Below are 18,494 nucleotides of genomic sequence, written 5' to 3'. Positions count from 1 at the left end.
CACACGAAGCAGAAGGTTGGGGCAACCTCAATTTCTTGGCATTTCTTGAGCAGATCAGCATCTGTGGCTTTTATTGAATGCAGCTCAGCTCTAGCCTGGTGGTATACCTAAAGATCATGGCTTAGCTGTGTGTAAGGGACTCGCTTCAGAAATGGAGCATCAAAAAAAATTTAAGCAGGCTTTTAGGCATGGACAGTCGTTAGCAGCGATGGGAGGGAGTATGGGAATCCTCGTATCTACTCAATTCTCACTGCTAGTCTTCAGCCTTCCATCACACGTAACTCTGAAACCAATACCCTTGTCTCTTTGCCTGTATTTCATGTGTGGTATTTGGGGGAGAGCTCGTTAAAGCCAAGCTCAAATATAGCCAGAGCTTAGTTACAAGTGCAAATGTATTGTGAATGTCTGTGTTGCATTAGGATCTTTCCAGAAGGCATTAAAACACAGCCAAGGTGGCTTCACGGGCTTTGCTTTCTCCCAGCACTTGGTTCAACTGTTCTTAAAAAATGTGAGAGGTTGGGAGAGCATGAATGTCAGCACCACAAGGATTTGCAGGGTGTGGAGTGGAGGGAAATTACGGTGGGCTATTTTGGAGCCCAGACAGCCATCCACTTCACTCAAGCTCTCAAGTGAAACTTCATGGAGAGAAACATAGCAAGCTGCTGTAGTAGTAGGCTCGCTGGGGAGCTGCCAGCTGCTATTTCTGTGTTACAATCGGATTACACAATCCCAGAGCTGCGTGGGTCGGAGCGGTTGCACATTCATCACCACCTCCTGTCTGCAGCCCAGCTCAGAGACTTTGAGAGGCTGGACCCGGCCCATCGGGAAGGACAGGAGGCAAGTGAGCAACTGGCTGCATTGCAGGCTGTGCAATGACTGCGAGGGCTACTGTTTTCTGAAGTTTTCCCAAGCCACGCAGATACAAGAAACACCTGGGGGAACAGCAGCCATCCTAGATTTGTCAAGAAGAAGTCACGTTAAATCAAAACAATCTCAGCTTCGGCATGCAGATGCTTTCCTATTGCTTCAGCTTGCTAATGTGGATGTAGCCACCAGCCCTAGCCTTTTCTCAGAGTCTCAATCAAGATGTGGTTACTCATCTCTGCTGCTTCTTTGCTCTTCCTTCTGAGCCAGTCCATGGGTGACTGGTCACCCATGGTTCTGGTCACTTCAGTGTCCCAACATCGTCTGGTCATGGCAAATGTGACAGAAGGGAAGGAAGAGTACAATAGTGCCAAGGCTCAGTGAGGGATTTCTGTGTCCTCTTGCTGGAAGACACGATCAAAACACCTTCCAGTTGACCACAGTTGAGCTGTATAGTCCCAGCAGATCAGGAGCATCTTTATGATATTTGCTCTTGTTTCCAACAGTCCTGATGCTTCAAACAAAGCCCAGCTTCATTTTATCCACCTTCAAGTGCAAGCTACCTGTGCTACCTCTGCCTTGTTCTCAGTTTGCATCCAAATTGTTTAAAATGTGCAGATGTGTCAGTGTGTTCACCAGTTTTTAGTAACCTGGGGTTGAGCTGCTGCTTTCTGATGACCAGCTCTGCCTAGGCTGACACGTTTCTAACCTTTCCTTCTGTGCAGGGGTAGGTCTCTTCATTTCCATTCAAAGCCTCCATGGCAAAAACTCTTCTTTTATTTCAGCACATATCGGGAATTACTTCATAAAAGCCACTGAGGAGGAGAGTTGGAATTATCTTCAGATTTTATAACTTGGCTAAAAATGTCTGGCTGCAAGCTAAAACTTGACATATAAATCTCAGCCAGGAAATAATTTACTTTCTCTCCTTCCTTCCACCAAAACAGCAAACAACTCCTCCCTCTCCCAAATACTTCCAAATTTCTCAATGGAAAAAGGTTATTTTAGGAAGGGATTAAATAAAGAAATGTTAGTAAGTAGCAGGACCTCTGGGGTGGGGAGTGGATAGAAGGAAAAACTCTTGAAATGATGCAATTATTTTGTGTATGCTTCTGCACTTGAAATGGCTCACAGATCTACTAAGGGAGCAGTGTAGATCCCCGGTTTGATTGTCTTTCAGTAACTGTGGTTGCAATGAGAAGTGTAGGTGCTGAATATCAGTACAGTAATTTACTTATTAACAGGATTAAACAGACCAAGGCAGAGCTGGGAGATCTGTCTGGATTGGAATCAGATTAAACAAATTTGTCATCCAGTCTTTCCAGCTGAGCTTGTGCTGCAGTTTACTTGTATTAACCCTAAATCACATTTGGTTGATGGAAAGAGGCCTCAACAACCTTCAGGAAAGGGTCTTTACTTGTCCCTCTCAGGGCATAGTGTTGTGTTCTTGCTCTGCTCTTCCACAGTAGCTCAAATTTCCATTAATTCCTGTCCTAGCCGACGAATGAGAATAAATATTTCCTGTCCTTCCTGTAAAAAACCCTTCTGTTTCTTCAGCTGGCTTTTCTGCTAGTTTGCTGGCCTTTAAGTACAGAAGAGGTGTGACCATTGGCACGTTGTTGCCCAGGTGCTCTCACCTCTTCTGTCCCTGTTGATGAATAGTGACTAAAGAGTAGGTGCTCTCTTCATCTGTGTCCTGATGAGTGCAATTGATGGAAGCTGTCCCTTTGGTTGTGCTTGAAAACTTTGGTCTTGGGGCTACAACACCTACCCATTGGCATCCTCTGCTGGGTACACCTGGAGCCAAGGAGAAGCATGAACACGTCCATGCCCTCCCCAGTGCCAACATGTGAATGTGCTAGGTCATTCACTTAGCAGAGGGCACAGTTGTCCCATCTTGATGACAGATGGTGATCGGAGTGTGTTCAACCAACTGATTGATGGCCCAGGTTCGAGCTTTGAGCTTCCCCAAAAAGGTGTTTTTTGCCAGTAATGAAATGACAGTCCACTGTGTCTTAGTCCTTTCTAATCTACAAGGCACTTGTACAACACAACTCCACCTTAATTCACTTGAACGGGTATATCCTTGTCCTGCAGACAGGCAGCTTTTACAGCTGAGAAGAAAAAATATAGACTATAAATAATTATTTAATGACACAGAGATCCCTCTTCTTCTGGTGTTATAAACTTCTGTGATTAAAGCCCTGTGTGTATCATCTACAGTTCATTCTCCTTCTTCAGCGTCTGAAGGAATAAGGTTTCAGGATTGCAGCACATTTAACCACCTTACCCTTGTCTTCAAAGAAGACTGAGAGCAAACTCTTGGTAAATCATTTAGACACATGGTGAGATTTCCAAAAGTGCCCAATGATCAGGATGTGTGATCTTCCCATCTCTGAGAGTTCCTCCTGTCTGTCACGAATGTGACACAGCACGCATCCAGATCCCATGGATGTTGCTAACCTGTCCAACCCAAACATTCACACTAGAAATTTTCCCTTCTTGGATAATGTGGATTTACATGCCTTGATCTGTGACACTCAGAGATGCAGATTTTGTATTCCTAACTTTTATTGACTAAGCCCCTAATTACTGAAATCTCAGCCAGTTGTGTGCTCCAGTGCCAGGTGATTTCTCCAGGATCCTTACTGGAAAACGGGTTTCCAGGTCGCTGGAGATGGGATGCTGTGGCATGCGATGTGTTGTAGTACTGTTCATGGAAAACTGTGATTTCTGGGTTCAACCTCTGAACTTGCACAGGGAAGAACCAAGACCATTCTGCTTGAAAGTGAAGTATCTGACCCCAGATCCCAGCTCCCCTATTGCTCCCATCCTTGCACCATCCAAACTCTGAATATGACAGATTTCCTGTTATCCCCATTTTGGAGAGGGAAAATTGAAGTGCAGAGAAACTAGCTCCCATTGGGACTGCTTTTCTCCTAACCGATTATTGCTTTTTCTGTAATGGAGACATCCAGTTCCTTTCCTCTGAATAGAACACTCATTTTATCTGCCCGCTTTGATTAGGTGTGAAGTGTGCGTGTTGCCTAATGAGAACAAGCTGTTCAGATAACGCAGCTCACAAGAATTGCAATTTTGTTCTTCCAAAATTACCGTTGCCAAAAGACAACAAAAGCATGCTAGTTAAGAGAATGGACTGGAGGTCTGGGTAGGTCTGGGTTCCTCACAGTGTTTTATTGTTGTTGTTGTTGTTGATTATGGCCCTGAGGTTATAAAAAACGGGGTTGTGTGGATGGTGCCTGGTGTTTCTGAGGTTGCTGCTGCTGGATGGGTTGGGGGCAATTCAGATCATCTGCCCTCGGGGGCTGTCCAGGTCCTGGCTCTTGCTATTGCTAAAAGGATGCGATACAAAACTGGTGAAGCACGGATAACTTCCGTGTCAGAGAAATGTAAGAAAAGCAAAATAAATATCCACAGTATTTTCAGACTGTTAGAGAAAATTACTTTCATAATCAGGTCTAAAGCCCTCGTATGCACACTCATACCATAGACTACAGGGACACATTTGGTACCTGCCCCTAAGTATTGGGCAAGTAGAAAAGCATATTTTACAGGTAAGCGAGCACGACAGCAGCATCTTACAAGATTTTTCATATCACAGGGCGATTTTTCACAAAAGAGCCAAGGAAACTAGTGGGTGACTGTATCTCAGAGGTGTCACCATGTGCTCGCTGTGCAGTGCTGCGGCACTTGCTATGTAATTATCTCACCCCAACACAATTATTAACTCAGGATTAAGCAGTCAAGAGCCACCGTCGTTACGTTAACCAGCAGTTGAGTGTGCGCTCCGTATTTTAGGTGCTTGCATGGAAGAGTTCACCGCAGGGCATCCATCAGCTTGGGGACACATTGTCCGGTGCTGACTGTCACTTGGGCAGCTGCCATCCTCCTCCTCACCTCCTGAAATCAGGCTGGGAAGAGGGCTGCATGCTTGTGTGCACTGTGAGACCTGACTCACCCTCACCTGGAGACCTTATTTTCCACGGACATTGAATCCAGCCCTGTGTGAAAAGCTTTTCCCTGTAGAAGGCAGTAGGTTGCTCAGGAGCTGATAGGGGCTTATCAAGTTTCTGTCTGTGTATGAAGTGCAGTAAAGCTGTAGGGGAAGACCTGAGACACTAAATATGTTAGATTTCAAGTATGCCCCAATATTTCCATGACCCAAAATTTCTAGGGAGAATTCACATACTGATTCAGGAGCAGGACCCTATCCGAGGGATTGTCCTGGAGTGAAGCAGCAGTTTTGACTCCTATGGACAGTGGCATTTAATGCTCCAAATGCTTAGAACCATTCAAAACCAGGCAAGCAAGAGGGTGACCCCCTAAATACCACATCTCTGCACCTTCCAGACTGGTCATTTACCAAACTCTGCCATGCTCAGAGCAGCCCGTTGCCCATTTATCACATCCAGGGTGGTCTGGGGCCGCTCAGGATTTACAGCCCATGCAGCAGACAGAGCTGTGGACAGGCTGCTCCGAGCTGCCCGGTGGGACGGGAATATCTGTGAGCAGTGGTGAGGTCCCATTAACCAGATGTTAGTGCTCCAAGTTTGTTATTCGGAGCTGCTGATTACTGTCCAAGGCATTTTGCCTCCTCAGCTTCTCTCTCAGCAGGCTGACGTTAGCCAGAGTGTGCCTGCAGATTTCAGATATTTGTTTTTCCGTGCCTTTTCCTTTGTTTCCCCCAGCCTCACCTCTCTGGGAGCCTGTGGCTTTTCTGCACTGGGGTTAGTGCTGAGCCTGGTCCTCTGCTGTGTGTATATGTGTCATCACCCACTGCTCCTTGCTGAGGTCTCCTGGTTGCTCCGGGTTGGTGGAGCAGCTCAGGAGCCAGCACCCAGCTGTGTCCCCAGCGTGCCATGGGGAGGAGAGAAAAACCCTTCAGAAAGCCCCATAGGCTCCTGGGGAAGGGACTTCACTGCTGAAGGGGCAGGACAGCTTGCTCCACTCTCTGCAGATGCAGATGTCCTTTGTCAAGCCCCTGTGCTTTGTTTGTCTAGACTGATTTCAGTCATTGCTGCTATTTCCCTCGAGGTTTCACAGATCTCTTATTGCTTACAGGAAAGGGCTTTGGTAGAGCCTCTGCTGCTCCTGCCTCCTCCAGCTGTGTGCAGCAGCAGGAATTGAGTTGTTTCCATACTGTTTCCAGTGCCTGCTTCTCTGCTCTAAATTAGATTCTCTGACTCATCCTCCTGAGGACTTTCTCTCTCTCCAGCGACTGTCAAATGAGCCCATAACACCAGTATTTCCAACTCGGGATCTAGGTTAGATTAAGCAGGGTGGTGCAAAGACTCTCCTAAGGGTACGCACCAAGCACAGCTGAACTCAGGTTTAAGTATTCCCTCTTCAAACCCCCTGCTTTCCTACACCCAAGTGGATCTGATAAACGATATAAAAAGGCTCTGTCAATTCCTCTGGATGCTCAGGAGAGATGAGGACACCTCTACTTTCCAGCAGCACCAGAGGACGGCAGGTTGCACCGGGGCACCTGCCTTTGTTCTTCAAAACCCAGAAGTTTTCCTGCAGCAGCAGGGTTCCCAGACAAGCCTACAGCCAAGGAAATCCTATCTGTTTGTAAAGGCAGCTGAGCAGCAGCAGCTTATGTGAAGTATGAAGCCAAAATGTCCAGAGCAGAGGGATTTATAGGGGAACATGACTTTTATAGACGTTGCGTTAACTTCAAACATTTGCCTTTCTCAGCACGGGTTTTCCTCCTGTGCATAAAACTTCCCCAGGGTCTGATATATGTGATGGGGAGGAGACGTGGACTCCGCTTTCAGCAAATGTCCCTGTTTCTGTGCTTTTGTGCGAGATGACATTTAATGCAACGAGCTCACACATTGACCCCTGCTGGGATTTGCTCTGCTTCTCTCTTTCTCCAGCTGGACCCCGAAGTGACAGAGGAACAAAGGTTTATATATGTACTGCCTGGGGGCAGCCAGCCCCAGGGATAGGGGGAGCAGAGGAGTTGGGGCTGGGAGGTCGCTTAACGATGCTTTAACTTCTCAGCACAGAGGATGCAGGCACCCAGCTTCTGAGCCTGCTGCAAGGTACCTGTTGCTCTGGCATCACCTTACCCACAGGAGGTTTTGAAGTATTTGAACCCTCAATCGACATTTTTTCCACGTTTCCCAGCCCCATCTCTTCCCACCTCCTGTGAAATACCTTATCCTCTGACTCTTTTGGGGGGCTGCGCTGTGGATATTTTCCTCTGCTTGTCCTTCCTGTGCTGTATGAGTGTAAAAAATGATACAATGACCTTCGTTCCCACGCAAAATAAATGACCATTTAAACACCTTATTCAGACTGTGGATGGGGAATTAGGGATTTGAATAGGTCAGGGGCCAGTGTGGCCACTGACCACCTCTCTGCTGGGTGCGTGTGGCATCGCTGGGCCCTTGTAAGCATTTGCCACAGCTACCAAATGCTACCTGCAGTTCATGCACACCTGATAGGTCTTGGTTCATCCACCCTGATCCTGCCACCACTGATGTCTCCAACCTATTTTGTACCCCTAAGAGCCATGGTTAATCTAAGCCTGAGCTTACAGCCATCCAGACAGCGCCTACCACACCAGGGCATCGGTCACCTCTGCAAGGGCCTCCAGGGAACTCCTCCAGGCTGTAACATATTACAATGACGTACACCATGCTTAAACATCCCAAATCAGGTATAACCCTAGTCTAAACAAATATTATTCTTAGTCAAATGAATATTGGTAAAGGTACATATGTTTCCTCACCAGCTGATGTTGGTTCTCAGCTCCATCTACATCTGGGGACGGTATATTTGAATATATTGTACTTCCTTCACTGTTACCCTGTCAAATAAGGGTGCGTATTTAACTGGACCATTAAATGAACTTTCTAGGAACTGTTTTAATACGAGGCAGAGGTCAGCTCATTCAGAAATCAACAGTGATATCTCAGTAAATAGGAGCAATGCATAAGATGCTGTGCTGCTCTGATCAGTCATGTCTCCTGTCCCTGGGTTCCCATCAGTGAGAGGGAAGGACACAACACATTTTGTGCCTGGGTCTTGCTTGTTGTATCCCTTCGTTGATATTTAATTAATTCATTGTGTGTGGAGGGGGAATAGTGACCTAATCCTATTGAAATACAAGCCAAGGAAAACAAGGTTAGCTGGAGACACAGTCATGCAGCAACTTTCAATTTGAGAACAATACGCTTGGGGAAAGGTATGTTGGCAAAGTAGTTTTAGGCATATCAGATGTAATTAGTCTTATTGTAATACTAATAATACTGCATGGGGAAAAGCTGTGTTGGAAATTAAAGTGGGTTGTGAGTTTTGGAAAGCTTGGTAGCTGTGGAAATGGAAAGTTTCTGTATGAGTTACAGAAAAAAAGTCTCGTAGAGATTTTTGAAGCCCAGCTGAAACTGCAGCCCTAGCTTTGAGACAAAAATGATTACAAAAAAAAAGAAACAGCAAACAAGCAAAAAACCCAACCAGCAAAAGCAGCAACTCAGTTGCTTTCAGAATTTAGGCAGAGTGAAATGCAGAAATCCACAAAGCAGCAAGGCTTGTGAGACAGACTTACAAACCCCTTCATTCTCAACAGCTAAATTGCTTTCAGCAACAGAGAAAAGACATTGTTTTCCTTACTCAGAATATGCTTTAAACTTCACTTTAAATATTTTTCCTTAAGCTCAGCAAGGTTGAGCTGGGTAGTGCACTTTAAATTTTGGTGTCATTTACCTGTAAGCAACCAGCTTAATCAATACCTGCAACATGTTCCCCAGGAACTGGGCAGGTGTATTGGGAATATCTACCACGTGTGGCAGCACTCAGAAGGAACCAGAACAGATGCTGCTTTGCTTGGATTGCAGGATCTAAATTGCAAATGCAATTCCTTGTAAGTGGAGGAATTCATAGAGGATGCAGGTCCCAGCAGAGTCTGGCGAGGTGGCACCACCTCCCCCTGGGGCTAAACCTCTGGGATGGCTGCGAGACCCTCTGCATCCCCCAAGCCCTGCCCCATCTTGGACACCCAACCATCACCCAGCCTTGAGCCAGGAGCGATATCAAAAGCTGTGAAGCTCCTGAAAATGCAGAAAGCACAAGGTATGGGGCCGGTGGGGCTGAACATCAAGCGCTGAGCCCAACGTTCAACCTTTGCTTCTGCAGCTCCAGCGGAGCGAGGAGGAGGACGACGTCTGCTCCTGTTAAACCGCTTAGACACAAGACTTTGCTGCTTCCCTCCCTCGCTGCTGCATTCCTGTGGCATCTTGGGCGAATCGCTGGGAGGAATGCTTTCAAAGGAAACAAGGCGAGCGCAGAGCCCCTCCGCCTTGGAGCAACTGGAAAAAGCAGCCGGCTGGCTGCTGGTGTGCATCCCTCGCCCACGCTGCACTGCCTGCGTGGTCAGTGAGGAGAGGGAAGGGGCTTGGAGATGCCCCAGGGTGAGGTCCTGCCCTCTTGATTTATTTTTCTCTTTCTGGAGACCTTCTGTCTCCCGGTTCCTGTACAGGGAATTCAGGGATTTACTGTCGGGACTGACTTATCTGCTCACTTGGCACAAGCTGAATGCCTGTGGTAGGCAGCCTGGCTCATACCCTGCACCTTTTTTTTTTTTTTTCTTTTCTTTTCTCCTTTCCTGACTTCTTGATTAGTGTGGTTTCTCTCCTCTTTAAATGATTGCCTTTTTTCCTTTGCAAAAATAGGGAATGAGGTGGTTGGTCCCTTCCTGGGTGCTGGCAGTGATCAGAGCAAATATCACGGAGTAGCATTTCCACCACCATCCCCAACCACAGCAGAGGGGACGAGGTCAGACTGTCACCTGGTACCCTCACTTCTTCCCCCTTAGCAGCATCTCAGGCTTCAGGGCTCAAAGTCTCCAGGCAAAGAAGAGCCCAGGCCACGATCCATCTGTGGTTTTGGGGCCAGAGACCTTTATCCATGTACTTCCAGCACTGAGAATCTTTTCACCAGCCCTCGAGTGCCTCCTAATCCCCCTGTGTCCTCCAAAACCACCCCTAATCTGGGAGCAGGGATGCAAGGGCTCCAAGTTTGAAGGCTAAGGGCAGGGTTTTAAGGTGAATGCTTGCCATACCCACTTCAGACGAGAGCCACCAGAAATTCAGACACCTTGCCAGAGAGGAAGGTCTGCTTTTTCAAATACTTCATCATGGGGAAGTATCTTCTTTAAACAAATCTGTTGTTCAGCTTAAAAAAAAAAAAAAAAAAAAAGAGATCAGAAGAAAAAGATTAAGTTGTGGGTGTTTTTCCTTTTTGAAAAGCACTCTTCCCTGGAAGTGAACCATCCTCTGTGCTGAGCCGGTGCCTTGGTGGAGCTGCTGGCACTCAGGCCTTACGTCACAGCTTGTAAACACCACTCCTATTTTCCAGGGAGATGGGCCACTGTCATCCGCTCAGGTGAACGTCAGGGCCAAGCACCAGCCAAAAGACCTGCCAAGGCGTAGGCCAAGAGCTGCCCTCTCAGGCCCTTGAACGATTCTTCAGGTGATTTTCCACCAAGCAGCAGTCTGATGCAGATCAGAACTAACAGGGTTGTTTTTTAAAACCTCCTGATTGACTGTGGACAGGGCAAGGTTCTCCAAACTCCAAGAAAACTACCCTTACGCTGCCACTGCAGCCTCACTGAGGTAGCTAGTGGTGCCAGCTGCCATTTTGTGGGCCTCTGGGCGGGATCCATCTCAGCCTGAGCAAGTTATTAGGCACTTAGAGTTTTAAAGTGAGAATCTGCCTTTACTGGGCAGTGGAATGGGGAAGAAAGGCACCGTTGGCAGTGCCAAGGCCCCTCATGGTGGGTGCAGCCTGGCAGAGGCTTCCTACCCCAGTGAAGTCCTTACCTCTAAGAGTTTTGATTTACTGGTGGCTCATGCCACAGGCCTTACACCTCCCACAGCAAATGCTGACCCTGTTACGCTTGCAAGAACAACCACCACCATTTCTTTCGCTGTCCGGATCATATATATCTTGGTGGTTCATATGGAGTCCTAGAGGGAAACCTCGACTCATCCCCAGTTAATGCCAGTGATGCTGGATTTGGCCCCAGGACCCTAATTCAGTGTCTCTCAAAGGTGCAGTCTTGCAGCAAGCAGAGGTGGTTTAACCGAGCTCCATCCAACACGATGGTTTAACAGTGCTGACAGGGGCTTTTCCACACTTCAGCAGGAGTGTTAGTCTTGGCTGAAAAGCCCCAGTAACTGGTGGTTAAGCGACTCCATCCCAAACCCCATACCCTCCGCTGCCAGATCCCTCCTCCTATCCCTCACCGCACCGTCCGTCTGTCCGTCCAGCATGCTCACTCCCACTTAGCCTGCCCAAAGGAGCTGAACAAAAGGAGAAAGTGATGCCCGGAGTCTGAAATCTCTCAGTGGCAAGGCAGGGCTCAAAGGGGACTGCTCCAGCCAGGAGAGGCAAGGTTTGTCTGCCTGAGCTGCGTTGCATCCATATCAGCTTCCTGAGGGCACAGAGCCCTTCTTGCTGAGCACACAGAAGGCTTTGGGGAAATAAATCCAGGTGGAGTTAAAGAAAAATAAAGAGCTATGTTTGGACCCCAAGCCCCTCTTGAGAGAGCGCATGAATTATTGCTGTGCTGAGACAAAGAGAGATGGAGGAACATGTTTCATGCTGCATGAGGTTCCAGTTTAAGATGTTTTATATAACTTTAACAGCGGTAAAGCGCAGAGCAGTGAGACAACGTGCAGCAAATTCAGACAGCTTTTACCTTTTCTGTGGGGCAGATTTACAGCAGGGAAGGGGGAGAGGAGAGCGGTGTGGGGATGTGATGAGCGGGCTGGGGCGCAGCGTGGAGAGGGCTCAGCAGCAGAGCAGGAGCTGTGCTTGCCAACCCACTGCGCTTGGGCTGCGTTTCCAGAGGGACTTGTCTCTTGTTTCTTCCATCAGACACTCCCAACAGGTTCTGTTGAGGCTGTGCTGGGTCTGGGATGCTGAAGGAGAATCCCGTGGTAGCACAAGCACTGCTAGACGCTGCTCCGGTCAACAGTGTGGGTCTGGAAGAAGATTTGAGGACAAGAAACCAACGTGGCCTATGCCCAGTTCTTCAAAAAATATCGTGTCCATGCAGAGGAAGTCAGGTCCTCCTGTCATGCTTTTAAAGACATTCCCACAATCATCTTGGCTGATGACACCCCGTGTCCGAAAATTCTGGCTGACGTGAAAGATATTTTAGGAGACCTGAACTGAAAGACTTTTCGTTAATGAGGTGCCAGGGCTCTTTGGCAGTGCTGCCCATAGGCAGAGTGCATTAGAAGCTAGCAAGAACCCAACTTCTCTCCCGTTGGTAAATGAAGGAAAAGATTTGGTGGTCACTGCCCAGATTTGAGTGACTTGGGCTCTGCAACGCTGACTTCAACCAGATGGATGTTCGTGGTGGATGAACACCCCCATCACAACCCTGTCCACGGAGGGTTTCCTGTCACTGTCCCATTCTGATGAAGCTTATAGAAGGCAGATGTGTGTGTTTGACAGAAATTTATACATATGGCAATTCAGGGCTTTTGGTAAGGGGCTTACATGCCTGTAATGTGACACTCAGAAAAGCAGTTTGATGTAACGCAGTGCTGATGTGTTTGGCAGATGGACAGAAATCATCTGTGTAAATCATCTGTGTAAATCATCTAGATGTGGTGAGACTTAAGACTGGGTGTATTTGTGACAGGATGTTTCAGACAAATACTGAAATATATGTAATTTGTGGTGTCACAGCTGTAGGCTGTCTGGGCTAAATCCTAAGCACATGTATGGTTCTTTTTGTACTACCTTTCTTGTTACACCTACCACTGTTCTGGATTTGTTTAAACACTGTTGAGGATGGCTTGGTAACACAACTCTGGACCAAGCAGACACGCAAACAGAAATGTTCAGGATAAACAAATCTTGCATAGGTCACCAGATAATGTAACTTGAGAAAGAAACCTCAAAAAATAATTCATAGATTTGTCTGAAGAGTCATATCCTGGTCCTTCACTCCGTTTCCCAGGTCTGTGGACGTGTATGCCGTGCTAAGTGCAGCATTTCAGACCTGTTGCTTAACTATCTGCTACTGGTTCCTTGTGGGAGTGGGAATTGTCAGCTGTCCATTAATTGCCAGACCCCTTCTTTCCTTCAGGGGCACCAGGTGGAACTGGCTGCTCTCAGCATCTTCTCGCTGTGTCACCTGGCTGTCTGCACTCCTGCCCAGCTCGGGCAGGACGGGGGATGCTCGGTGTCATCTCTCTTTGCCTGGAAGGAGGAAATCGTGTGCCAGCTTGAATATCTATGTCAAAGAACATCTGCTAAAGGCAAGGGGAGTCACAGCTGCAGACTGTTAAAAGAAAAAAAAAAAAAACACAAACATTTCTCCGTAGTTTTTTGCAATGCTTTTGGACTAAAGCTTGATCTTGATTGTCATCAGTGCAAACTATGCACATTTATGGTTTCAAGAGACCAGAGAAAACAGGGTGTGAAATTCCTGCCTGTAGATATACTCCATGGGAAGGACTGCGCAACGCGGGGATATCTCGTCTGGCTGCAGGCAGCAAGTATCCGAGGAGCAGCATGGACCAGGGGCTGGTTAACTCCTCAGCTATTTATTCCTAGTTAGCTATACAGGCTGTACTGAGCTCCACGCTGTCACAATTCCACAGCTCTCAGCACCAGATCTAATAGCTTAAAAATAACTTGGGTACATCCATCTGAGCCACGGCTCCAGCAGTAACAGCAGGGGTAGGACGGTACTCATGTTTATACATGATCCTTACTGCAGAGCTCTGTGAAAAATGCCATTTGTGACCAGCTGGCGAGAACATGAGGACCTCATCTTGTTGTTTTTCCACACTTAGAAGGAGCAAAGGAGTTTATTTTTCAGCTAGTAGTCCCAAGATTGCAGGGCTGGGCTCGTTCTATTGTTTTTCCCATTGGTAAGCAAAGTAGTGTGTGTCTGACAGTATCTTAGTTTATATATTTGTGTTGTTCCAGTGATCTGTTTGGATATCTCCAGGTGATTTAAGTACTAAACTATTGGCTTCAGGCTGGAAAGTTGAGATCTGGAAGAAGAATGGCACAAGGAAATGGGCTGACTAGATTTCTGATGATACCCAAGACGTTTCTGAGTGGCTCTGTACACCTGTATTACCTCTGCTGACAGAGGACCAACCTCAAAGGTTTGGGAGCACCTTTGGGTGAGGCTAGTGCCATCCCTGATGTCAGCCATCAGATATTGCCATTCCCTCCCCAGCCTGCCCAGGTAGATGAGATACGGTCGGGTTCATATCACGGCACACTTCAGGTGCATGAATTCTCTGTTATGCTGTAATGCACCAGACCTATCAGTGCAGCAATGAAAAACACAAAAAGTCCCTCAGAAAGTGGAGCTTCCACCTCCTGTCTTCCCAACAAACATCTTTTCCTAACAGTGCTCTCCCATGCAGGGACTTAAATTCAAGAAGTGGTCTGCTTGAAGCTTTGCAAGGGCTCGGCAAACACAGAAGCCAAGGGGTGCTGGCTGCTTTCAAATAGCTCTTGGAATGAGCTGTGATCAAAATCAAATTCTCTCCTCTGTCATGCAGTTTCTGGCCTTCATCTCTCAGTCTCAACTCCTCGTTTTCCTAGCAGGCATTTATAAAAGATCCCTGGTGAGAGGGCAACCAGGGTAAGCATTTCCCTCTTAGCAAAGCCTTGTGGTGCTATTGCACAAGATACAAGAGCTTATGGCTACTGGAAGCAGTTGCTGTGTTGACCAGCCATGGCTTTTGGCTGCTGGGGGTTTCCAAAGCAAACGAAGCATTACTCATCAAAGCGGGCTCCCTCCCCAACTTTTAGTTGAAAATACTACAAAGGAAGATGGAAAGAAACATGTAATCCTTCATCATCACAGTGAGGATTTGCTTGTTTGTTTAGATTTCCTGACTGTTCCAAATGTTCTGCCAGAGAAAGCCCATCTAGGCTCCAGGAGTGCTTGAAACACACACTAAAAATCTAGATGTATATAGGAGACAGATTCAGCAGAAGACACTGCCTTTCACCATAGCACACCGATGTGACAATCAGATGGAAATCCCACATACACAATGAAATATCTCAGGATGGTTTTTTTGTAGGAAAAAAATGAAGGGGGCATGTCAGTCTGAGCAGAAATAACTTTCTTGATTGCAGCTCTAGATCAGAGACTTTTTGTTGGGGCTGTCCTTGATCTCAGGCACCTCCTCTTTGTCTGTTAAAGTTAAGGGGTCTTGAATGCTCCTGGGAAATGCTGGGATTGTATGTTTTAGGGCTTCATCTGAAAGAAGCCCAACTAATGAGCTATTTAAGGCAAATATGTGCTTGAAAAGGTAAAAATAGCTTCTGCGTCTTGCAGGTTTTGACTTTTCACATGTTGAAATAAAGAACACCCATGTCAAAATCTGGAGTTTCTGAAGAGCTTCTGGGCTGAATCTAGTCTTGAGTTTTCTGATAGTGACAACACCTTGGATTGAACTCTGGTTTCAGACCATGAATAGGACAGCCTTTCTTCTTAAATTCAAATTAGCCTTAATGGGCTCAACAGGTCTCTCAAAACAGCTCACACAAGTCATTGTGAACTACTAGTATTATTAAAAGCTACAATTTGGGGTATTATCTGAATACAGAAGAGAAAGTGAGGCTTTTAGTAGAAAGATGTAAAAAAATATGTAGAATTTCAAAAAAGTTGTTCTACTTTTGAAGAGCTGTGAGGTCTTTCAATGAACTACTGAGTTAACTTCTACTTTAATAAGCTTCTTGTTTCTATTTCATTTCTGCTGTCCCCAGCTCATGTGCTCCTCGGTGCAGAAAGCCCTGTTTGAGGAGGAGGACAGAGTGAAGAAGCTGCAGCAGAAGGTGGCGACGCTGGAGAAGCGCAACAAACAGCTGCGAGATCGGGTGAAAAAAGTCAAGAGGTCTCTCCGGCAAGCTAGGAAAAACACCAGGCACATGGAGCAGATGAACCGAAAGCTCAGTGAGAAACTTTCCTCTGCAGGTGGTCAAATCCCCTATATTAACTCTTTAAAGCAGGAGAACTCACATGCTACCTACCTTAAAGTATAATGCAAGGGTAAGTGCTCAGGCCAATGATAATGACAAATTTTGCCTTCATTAGATCAGGATCTGGCCCTCACACCTTGTCTACACTGTGCTTCAAACCTTGCATGGAAAATGAATCTGAACTTGCTCTAGACATGGTGCTAGGAATTAATCAGAAATGCAAATTGGATTAATCTAGGTGTTGGAGGAACTGCCCAAACCCAAGTCCATGGTGTCCTGGGTGGACGTAGGGCCAGACTGTAATCTAAAGCACACGGTGCTTCTTGGTCCTCATCCCCCTGCTTCTGTCGCCAGTTTTAGGTTGCCTGTGGCGGGATGGTTGTGATGAAAGTGCCTGTTCTGCCCCATGGGCCACTGCAGGCACAGGAGCTCTGTTAGGAAGGACCTGATGCCCTCTTACCTGCTTCACATGGGGTAGGCCAGGAAGGCCGAGTGCATGTACAGAGATGGATGCTGTAGGAAGGATGCAGGCATAAATGCTCTTTGCTCCATCACGACCCCAAGCTTTCATCTTCCCTTAAGCTTGACTAAAGTCTATATTTCCTTGTCTGAGCAAAGGCTATGTCCAGGAGGCATATTCATTTTGGGCCCCTATTCAAAATGAAATGCAGATGTGCTCAAATTTGTCTTAAGAGTTTCTAAATATCCCTAAATATTCTAAACTAAATACCTAATATTTTTCATTTTACCAGGAAGTGCCTTAAGAGTCGCAGTAACTCCCTCAGGTGCCTTCTATGTTGCCCACCCAACAGGGTTGGTAACCACCTCATTCTGGGTCTGTGCCTAAGGCCTAATCCAGCTCCTGCAGTCAGGAGTGGACTTAGCCTGACTATTACAGTCCCAGCAGACAATTTCAGATCCTGTTTTCAAGCAGGTTTCATTTACAGTGTGGACAAGGCTTCAAGTTTTGTAATCACTGTTTGAGGTATAATGGAGGTTGCTGGGCAGCCTCACTTAGTTAGGTTTAGATACTGTAGAGATCACATCAAAATCAACAGGGCATTGAAAATTAAGGTAGTTTATATATGTATATATTTTAAAATCCTATAGAAAATATTTTTATTACACATTTGATATGGTCTAATTTCTTAAAATATGAAGTAAATCTGATTTCTTTGATATCTCATAAAAAAAAAAATTCATCGTGGTCTTTATTAGACATTTACAAACTGACTTCTGCTCAAGCAGTATAGGTTAAGGCATCAGTATCCATGGCTGACACATTTTTCAGCTGTGTTAATGTACCAGAGCATGTCTTTGGTCTTGGTAGTCAAAAAATCTTTGTTCATAACAGGGCACTGTCAGGAGAGGAAGGTGGAAGAATAGTTTTTGTGTTTCTTCCCTTCACAAAATAGTTTCCCTTAGCCCAAGCATAAGCCCCAAGTGTAGATATGCCCTTCTGCTTTTCAATGGGGACAGACAGCCCTTGCTCAGCACCAGGGAACATTGACAATTTGCCAGGGCTAAACCTGGTTTATACAAGCTGGACCGATCCAGATGACAGAGGTGAGGTCCTCAGAAATAACACCGTGCAAACCACCACTCTGCTCCAAATTCTCCGTGCTTTACCAGATCTCTGCATGGTCTCCATGCTGTGTCTCAGCATTTAAAAATAGAATATATCCAGGCTGCAGCCCTGCTGGACCACGCTTTAACTATCCGTGTGCTAGGAAAAGCCCGTATCAGCTTTCAACCATGAGCTTCAGTCCAAGCTGAGCTCAGAAGTTAAGCCTTGTATTGGCTTCTAGGATGCTGCGGAGTTTAATTGCCTTCCAATTTTGCTCCTTTTGGAAATAGAGCTTTCCCCCTCCCCTTTGAAATAATATTTGCGTTTCTTAAGATTCTGACTCCTCCAAAAGCTCCACTGGTTTCAAAGGCTTCGCCTACCAAATCAGCACAATTCGAGTTGTTTTGTGCTGTAGTCAGCAATGCTATTTCCTGAGAACTACCACAGACCTAAGGCTTCCCTAGAAGCCATCAAGAGATTTTAACTCTGAAATGTAAATCCACAGGAAAATAACTATTTGTTTGTTTGTTTGTTTGTTTGTTTCTGGTTTCTACACTGCTGTTTGAATAAATTGACTTTTTCCTGATATAGGTATTAAAAACTTGTGTCAAATTTTCTTTTTTTTTTGTTGTTTTTTGTTTGGCTAATAAAAGCATTCCCTCTATTATTCATTTATGTTTTATAAATGTTTTTATAAAGCTGAGAAAGTATACTTGATATAGCTACACCTTTGCTATTCTTACAAATTTTCCAAACACAATGTTGAAAAACGTTCTGTTTTTGGGTGATATTTTTGTCTCTAGACAACAAGATAGGAATTTCCATCCTATTTTTGCTTTTTCTCTAGCTTAAAAAAAAAAAAAAAAGTAAACCATTTTTTTTCTCCTTGTCAGTCTCATGAGAGTTTTGTCACTTTGTAAAGAAAGCAAAAACAAAACCCCCAAATACAAAATCCAAACACTACCCAAAATGTCTCCCCAGGATACAAAACCAAGTAAGGGTGTGTCCCTGTGGGTTTTTCTCTTTTGAAGATTTTGAACCATTTCCAGAGATAAGG

The 18,494-nt window shown here is 45.9% G+C and overlaps 1 protein-coding gene across 1 annotated transcript in view; it reads left to right on the top strand.

Annotated features, from left to right (window-relative positions):
• Nucleotides 1-18,104, top strand: part of CCDC3 (coiled-coil domain containing 3) — a 38,625-nt gene extending 20,521 nt beyond the window's left edge. Inside the window, 1 exon segment of the mRNA XM_066977745.1 lies at nucleotides 15,658-18,104. Coding sequence (XP_066833846.1) covers nucleotides 15,658-15,933 — 276 coding nt within the window. The 3' untranslated portion in view covers nucleotides 15,934-18,104.
• The last annotated feature ends 390 nt before the right edge of the window (nucleotides 18,105-18,494 follow it).

Source organism: Anser cygnoides, chromosome 1 (assembly GCF_040182565.1).
Source record: "Anser cygnoides isolate HZ-2024a breed goose chromosome 1, Taihu_goose_T2T_genome, whole genome shotgun sequence".
In the NCBI taxonomy this organism is placed as follows: domain Eukaryota; kingdom Metazoa; phylum Chordata; class Aves; order Anseriformes; family Anatidae; genus Anser; species Anser cygnoides.
The sequence above is the reverse complement of the archived record's forward strand: the minus strand, read 5'-3'. Positions and strand labels throughout refer to the sequence as shown.